The sequence below is a fragment of the Eurytemora carolleeae genome, unplaced genomic scaffold (assembly GCF_000591075.1).
Source record: "Eurytemora carolleeae unplaced genomic scaffold, Eaff_2.0 scaffold706, whole genome shotgun sequence".
In the NCBI taxonomy this organism is placed as follows: Eukaryota; Metazoa; Arthropoda; class Copepoda; order Calanoida; family Temoridae; genus Eurytemora; species Eurytemora carolleeae.
Window position 1 is genome coordinate 159,701 of NW_019396771.1, and position 8,111 is coordinate 167,811.

The window sequence follows — 8,111 nt, forward strand, 5'->3', positions numbered from 1 at the left end:
ATTTTATCGCTGTAACTCACTCATGCTTTTCTGTAGCCTTTTCATGCACTATAGCTTTGATTTTCAAGAAGTTTTTTCACGCATACATGATAAAACGATATATATATTATTAAACCTACTTCCAGTTTGCTATTGAGGTCTCTCTACTAATATATTTTGCTCAAGATTGGTAAAAAGTTATGTAACCCAACCTTCGCCGTTGTCTTAAAAACTTGACGATGGGTAAGTTGGTAACCCCAACACAGTGAACACTTATTTTACGCGGGCTGATCTTGCTTCCTGTTTTTTCTTAGTCTTAATCTATTAGGTTTGGATAGATGATAATGATAATGATTTACTAATTACGGGTTTCAAGGAGTGATTGGCAAAATTTGAGACATTTAAATCACAGTGATATATATATATATCTATATAGTAATTAATACCTGATTTCAAAAGTTATAATATAATTATGTCTGCCATCGAGTTTATTTTATGATAGTGAAAGTGAATGATCTGCCTGTAATTCTCCTCAATTATCAATAAGAACACTGAAGTGTGAAACAAATTCTAAATTCTAGCATATTAAAAGTCTACGAATTCTAGCTTTTTAGTAGATATCACTAAACTCTAAAATCATCTAAATAAACGTTCGTGAAACCGTCAATCAACTCCCATATATATAACATGTAATACATTTTCGGTATTTTTTTAATTTGTAACCTTTAAAAGTCTCACATTCCCAGCTAACATTCAGGGCAAGGTTTTAGAGATGAATGATAGAAGGAATTAAATCAAATGTTAGAATTCCTTTATCTTTGCAGCCTAATGTTTCATAGTTTGGAGTATCTAAGATCTACGCCATCGGCTTTCAAAGATATAGGGATTAGAAAATCAGAGTTTGTAACAAAGACTCAATTCCGTTACAAATGTCCTATGCTATTGGTATGCTAGTTTGCAAAAGAATCGAAGAAATCAAAGAATATTTTACAAAGAAAAGACTAAAAACCTTAAAAAGAGTAAAAAATATAACAAAAACAAAAAATCGGCGTAAATTAAAAAGATGCTTAAAAATACCCGTTTTGTCTAGAACCTATAATCTTTTTCACAACCCAAAAAGCTTATTTTATTTCTTTTAACTGATCGGGCCCAATTATTTTGAGGTACCTCACGTGACCCCAGGGAAAGTTTATGAATGATAGAAATTTAAAAATTTGTGTTTAAAAGTTTATTATTTTATATCCGCGAATTTTAGTATGTTTACAAAAAGAACATGTACACAATTGAAATAGATAATGGGCGCGAAGCGCCACAAAAGCCTAGTTGCAAATAAATCTATAATTTTTATTTCTAAAAGTTGTTAGTTAATCGTTGAAAAATACTAACAATCCACCACCGGTTATATTAGATATAATGTAAACAATAAATATGTAACTTTTCTTTTCCTTTCCTTTTCTATCCTTTTCCTTTATTTTTAGAATTTGGGCAAAATATTCCCTCAACCTCTATTTTTGAAGGTTTAAAATATTTTCTTCTACTTAATTTTGTATGTTTTTGTTTTATATCTTTAATAGATCATTACTTATACTTACGTACTTCCTTAAACATAAATACAAAGAAAATAGAATATAGATTAAAGAGGAATTTACTAGAAAAAAGTGTTAAACGGCCATTTTGTTATACTGTTTCCATACTGCAGGTGTACTTCACATATTTGTGCTATATAACCTTTTGGGCCCTGGAACATCATTTTATAGAAAATCTAAAATTAATATTAAAAGAAAACCAAATTATGAAATAGGCTGGTGTCATAATTGACCAATGATCATTTCACATAGACTCTATGCCTTTCACTTTACAAACGATGATTTTCCGTTATAACTATAAATCAAATGATGTTTTTTATTCACCTAATTCATTATGAAGTTTATTTAACAGCTTTAAAAAATTCGAAATTGAAATGGATAGTCTAGGGAACATACTGTATTAATGTACTCTACTGCATATAATTTGTAAACATTTACATGATTTGTACACTTTGAACTCCCTTTCAGGCTGAAAGGGACTGAAAAAATTCATACCGAAGGATTCTCTAAATTCCCCTCTAATATATATATTCTATTCTCTTTGCATAAATCTCAGAAGTAAGACTTAAATAATTCAAATATGAAATTAAACATAATGTGCGTTGAACAAACAAAACTCTATACTTTTTAGTTTAATCTATAAGTTATCTCTATTTACAGATTTTTGTTTATAAATTAACAGAACCTCTGAACTCTGTAAATAATCAATTAAAGATAACAACTAATATAATTCTTTTTATAAGAAAATGAATATTTATAAATTTATTGTTTAAGAAATATTGCAATTAACATTTCAGTGTTTGATGTTTCATAATGTCAGCCATTTCTCTGAAAAATCATCTATTTATATAAAAACATAACATACCGTGGGACCCATAAACATTTGAACATTAAGAAGACTACTAGACTGGACTACTTGAATAAACCAATAAACATGATCAAAAGCAACTGTGCAGTGTAAACAGACACATTTAATTAATAAGTTGATATTCAAGCTACTTGTAGAATTTTTTGCGTTTTAACAACAATGTTACTTAAATATCATTTTCTTTTTTCCTCAGTTTTTGATTTTAATCACCTTAGATAGTGAAGCATTTGCATGAATTTTGCATGCAATTCTTCAGCTCTTTTACTGCCTTCTTTATGCACCAAATATCTAAAGTTTATTTTCAATGATTATTCAATTTTTCGTCATGTAAAATAGACAATATATCCTTTTAGTCTTTTCTAAAATTGCCAATTTGATTTTTCTATGAAGAGAAAAAATCATAAAAAATCTTAACGTTATTTTGATTTTTTGGAATAAAAAAGCGTTATCAAAAGACTTGATAAAAACTCTTACTATCAGCGAAATAAACTGATCATCTATTTAAAAGAGTTGCATGTTTGATTCACAACGGTACTCACAAATTCTTGCATCAGGACAAAAGAAGATTTGCTTGTTTATCTGAATGTCAATAATTTTCAATTGTGTGTTCCCTAAAAAAGGCAATTTGTGAAATTACGCAACACAATTTAAGTTGGAAATTGACAGTATTACCCTCTTTTAAAAGTCAGGCGACGATATCTTCCTCATTATTTCTAAGACAAAGGGTTAAAGAGTTTGCAGCATTTTAATAAAATCTTTTATTTACCTATAAAGAAGATTAACATAACTCTCTTGTATTCTGGAGATCTGCACAGGAAACAAATTCCTCTCAAATAATTTTTTTGAAGAAAACTTGGTCAATTGCGTCCCAATAAACATGGGAATCTAAAGATGACTTAAAAATCGTCTTTGATTTCCGACGGTTGTTAAATATATATATATATAAAGTATATCAATTTAAGACCGTGTCTGTGGTGTCTTTTCAAAATTGACAAAGATATATAACATTTCATAGATTTAGGTTTTTTTCTTCAGAAAATTGGAATATCTCTGTCAATTTTGAAGGTACAAACATTGTAAACCGCAATTTGGAATTCTCACGACTATAAATTTTGTACTCTAACTGTCTCAACTAGTATACTACTGAAATTGTGTTCACGTAAGAAGACCACAAGAAACAAAGACGATATAATTATAGAAGTCTTCACTTGATTCCCATATTTACTGGGACACCCTGTAAGATGTTTGCCAGCAACTTTTTGGAAATGATTTACGCCAATAAATTCGTGGAAAGTTAACTTAAAGGGACTGTTTATGTAATTTCAAGTGACCCTTCATGCACAGAGGGAAATGTCAGATTTATAACTGTATCCTCTAAACCTTTGAATAAAAATCGACAGAAGAGAGCTCCATTTGTTTATCTCTAAAATGGAGTTCTGATTGATAAAATAGAAGTTTACGCAGCAGGAACATTTATTTATTTCTCGAATTCGATTGTTTTCAAAAATTTAGATGAAAATATTTATTTTCCGTGTCTTCGGATAAATAAATATTCATAATGCTTAAATTAATAAAAAACTTTCAAGGGTAAAGGATGAGTCAGTCATACTTGATCAGTCAAAGATTTAAAGAATACTGTTGTGAATCGAACACGCGGTTACTTGAAATTAGGTCCTCAGACCCTTTAAATATAGTATAGTCGACAGAATTTCTTGAATTTTTCTGTTTCAAGAAGAATTTTAATCCCTGTTCTTGATTTTCGAGATAATGTTCTCCATCAATTGCAAACAGAGCAATCACCTACACACACCAGAGTTTGATACCATGGATATATAACATAAACATTAAAGAAAACAAGTTTAGGGCCAATTTTTTTTTATAAAAGAAAACTGATTTTATTAAACGGTACAAAATGGAACACGAATTGAAAAGACATACAATTTCTAAACAATATCATTATTTACAAATATAAGGTTGAAATTACAATGAAATCTGATTGCAATGCATATTATAGGTTCATATTAAAGCTAACAAGAAACTTCCTACTTTAGATTTCTTTGACATATATTACAGTGAAAACCAGAATACTGTGGAATAGGAAAACGACATTCAAGCAATATAATGATGTTGTTAAAAAGTCATCTATTAGTTTTACTAATCAATTATAAAGTTAAATGGTATGGGCACACTACACAATTGCTGTATCTCATGTGCATTGGACCATTAAAAATCATAACTTGAGTCTAAAAGTCGTCTTTATATTTTGGCTTTCCCTGTATACACTGCACCAATTTTCAACCTTTTATCACTTTAAAACTTCTTTGCGTTCTTTTAAATATTTAAGAAGGTTGGGAAGGCTGGTTTGTGATTTTAGAATATCTAAAATTACTCATAACTTGCTAATTAATTGAGTTACAGACCTAAACAGTGGTCTGTAAATATAGAGGATTTTTGACAATTTTATGATTTATAATTTAAATTTTTTTTGCATAAATTAAGAAAAACAAAAATATCGTTTACATTTTTGATCATATGAAGGTTTCATGGGTACTGTTGTGAATCTGGCAATTTTTGCATGGAGGGTTAATTAACATTACGCTACAGTCCATTTAAAACCCGTATTTTAAGGGTTAATTTGACGTCAAATGATTAGCTTAATTACCTGCATAAGACATCCAGAGTCATGCTGAAGGTTTAGTTCAGCTGCATGGTTCAGCAGGTTAACATATTTCTGTTCATGCTGAACACAGATAGAAAGAATTAAGTTCAGCTGCATGGTTCAGCAGATTAAAATATTACTGTTCATGCTGAACAAAGATAAGAAGGATTAAGTTTAGTATTATTCAGCAGATTAACGTATTTCTGTTCATGCTGAACATAGATAAGAAGGATTAAGTTTAGTATTATTTAGTAGATTAACATATTTCTCTTCATGCTGAACATAGATAAGAAGGATTAAGTTTAGTATTATTCAGTAGATTAGCATATTTCTGTTCATGCTGAACATAGATAAGAAGGATTAAGTTTAGTATTGTTCAGTAGATTAACATATTTCTGTTCATGCTGAACATAGATAAGAAGGATTAAGTTTAGTATTGTTCAGTATATTAACATATTTCTGTTCATGCTGATCATAGATAAGAAGGATTAAGTTTAGTATTTTTCAGTAGATTAACATATTTCTGTTCATCCTGAACATGGATAGTAAGGCTTATGTTCAACATTGTTCAGTATATTAGCATATTTCTGATTAAGTTCAGCATTGGTTAGTAGACTAACATCTTTTTTTTTCATGCGGAACAAACGCAGTAAAAATAAAAAAATCCGATGCCACAACTCAAATTTTCTAATACCTATACCTTTGCAGCTTTATAATGTGAACCTCTGATATTCCAAACTTAGATAATTTCATAACAGAATTCATGAGTTTGAAATATCTAAAAATTCTACAAATATCAGAGTTTGTGGCAAAGACTCAATTCCTCATCATATTTTCTTCACGATGAAGACAAACTTGTAAAAAACAAAAAAATCATTTTAAAATAGAGTCTTAAAAAATGCAATTATAAATTTCTCAAAGCTGTCTAAAGTCTTGGTATACCAGTATTTAAAAAAAAATTAAAAAGTTCTTATTTTGATAGAAATTTATTCTAAAGGGACCTACCTCTAGATTTATTTCAAAGGTTCCTACCTCTAGATTTATTTTAAAGGGACCTACCTCTAGATTTGTTTTAAAGGTTCCTACCTCTAGATTTGTTCTAAAGGTTCCTACCTCTAGATTTGTTTTAAAGGTTCCTACCTCTAGATTTGTTTTAAAGGTTCCTACCTCTAGATTTGTTTTAAAGGTTCTTACCTCTAGATTTGTTTTAAAGAGACCTACCTCTAGATTTGTTTTCAAGGTTCCTACCTCTAGATTTGTTGCCCATGGAGACTTGAAGAGTTGATTCCATTCTATTGGTTGCATCACCACCGTGTTAAATTTGTCAGAAAGCTTTTCAAAATTAAACACACAAAACTTATTCATTTGATCTGTAAACGAGTCCGAACCTTAAAACAAAACTATTTAAATGTCAACATGATTTGAAATGTTTATCAAATCTTTCTAAAAATGTATTAACCTTATGACGGGGGGGGGAGGGGGGAGGGTTGAATTGCAATTTCTTAGCCGATATTTTCAAAGCCAGCTCATTGCATGATAATTAGTCCGCTAACTTTAATAGTTTGGGTGCTAGGGATGTTGGAAAAAATGTCAATAAAAAGCTCTAACAAATGTCAAAAACACCCTTTTTTGTTTTTGACAAATATTAAGATGTGATACATGTTCTTAAATCCATTTTCAAGGGCTTTTCGAAATTGTAGTTTTTAGATATGTTGCTCTTAAATCAAAGAAAAGTTATTGGCTATTTTAGAATTTTTTACAACATAGACTGGTCTTTTTACCGTCCTGTACCTTACTTTTGCCTTACAGAAGAATAGGTTTACAATAAATTCTTTAAATAATTATTGCTCAATGCTTATTGTAAACAATTAGAATAAAGTATTTAGAAATTATTGCTAGTAAACATGGGAAAAGTATTTATCAATCTTTCCCCTAGAAACGTACAACTTACCTGAGTTAAAAAACATGGCTGACTTGATATTAAAGATAGGATCAGAGTTCTGGTAAAGCAAGTTCTTTTGATCCTAAGCAAATAGATTTAAATGAAAATATCTATTTTCTGTTAATTTATCTTAAATATAAAACAGCTTGCAAGTGTTCAACAATCACAAGAGTTGCTCTAGATAAATCAGTGTAATCCTTAATATTCATCTGTCGAAAGATTAAAAGGTTCCACATAAAATTATGTATATAGTTCCTTTAAAAAATATTAAATTACCTCAATTGAGCAGGATACAAACTCGGGCAAAGATTTGGCAAAGTAAGTTATCTGCAAGGTTTATTTTTCATTAAATTTTTGACTTTCAGATTCAAATTAATATAAATTCATTTTATAAAATACCGGATTACCCACAAAGGATGAGACTGTAAAGACGACTTGAAACTCTTTGAATTAAGTCCTGTCATGAATGTGGTCTTTAAACGACTTATTTAATGAGTCGGCAAAGAAAAGGAAGAAGTTTATAATTGTAAGGAACCATGAATATAAGAAAAATTATACTATAAATTCCGTACTGTCGTCTCTGAAGTCTCATCCTTGTTGGGTAACCCTGTATATCTATATTATCTATGATGAATAACTTCCTTCTGTATAGCAAATGTATAACCCCAGATAATGACAGCATAATCTAGAGATTTCCCACCATCAGCTGAAAACATCAGCCTAGAGCAGAGGCGTATTCAGGATTTAGTTCAGGGGAAGCTTAAAACTGTGGTCGAAGTGCAAATTTCTTTTTGTAATAATTAGAGCCCCCTCCCCCTGGATTGCTAAAATTAACCTAAAACAGGGGCTGTTTTCTGAAAATAAAGTACCAGAATAAATTATCTGAAATAATTTTGACATTTTAATGCTTTAACAAATTACAAATTTACATAAATCACTTCTGCAAAAATCTTCTCTGATAACTAAAAAAACCGTGCGAAATTTAAAATTCAACAATATCATAAAACATACAAAATAATAAGATTCTTAAACATTAAACAATAAACATAAACTAGAGGGGGCCGTGGGGGGGGGGGG

General features: G+C 29.8%; 1 protein-coding gene across 3 annotated transcripts in view; it reads right to left on the reverse strand.

Annotated features, from left to right (window-relative positions):
- Window positions 1-2,314: 2,314 nt before the first annotated feature.
- Window positions 2,315-8,111, reverse strand: part of LOC111708485 (nuclear receptor ROR-gamma) — a 14,860-nt gene continuing 9,063 nt past the window's right edge. Inside the window, exons 16-24 of one of the 3 annotated variants that reach the window (XM_023481880.1) lie at window positions 7,676-7,754; window positions 7,311-7,361; window positions 7,044-7,116; window positions 6,341-6,480; window positions 5,096-5,173; window positions 4,180-4,233; window positions 3,200-3,240; window positions 2,644-2,721; window positions 2,315-2,393 (exon numbers count right to left, since the gene is read on the reverse strand). In XM_023481880.1, coding sequence (XP_023337648.1) covers window positions 2,351-2,393; window positions 2,644-2,721; window positions 3,200-3,240; window positions 4,180-4,233; window positions 5,096-5,173; window positions 6,341-6,480; window positions 7,044-7,116; window positions 7,311-7,361; window positions 7,676-7,754 — 637 coding nt within the window. In that variant the 3' untranslated portion in view covers window positions 2,315-2,350. Of the gene's footprint in view, window positions 2,394-2,643; window positions 2,722-3,199; window positions 3,241-4,179; window positions 4,234-5,095; window positions 5,174-5,437; window positions 5,561-6,340; window positions 6,481-7,043; window positions 7,117-7,310; window positions 7,362-7,675; window positions 7,755-8,111 lie in introns of those variants that run through there. The other 2 variants (XR_002766676.1, XM_023481881.1) reach the window with 2 other exon arrangements.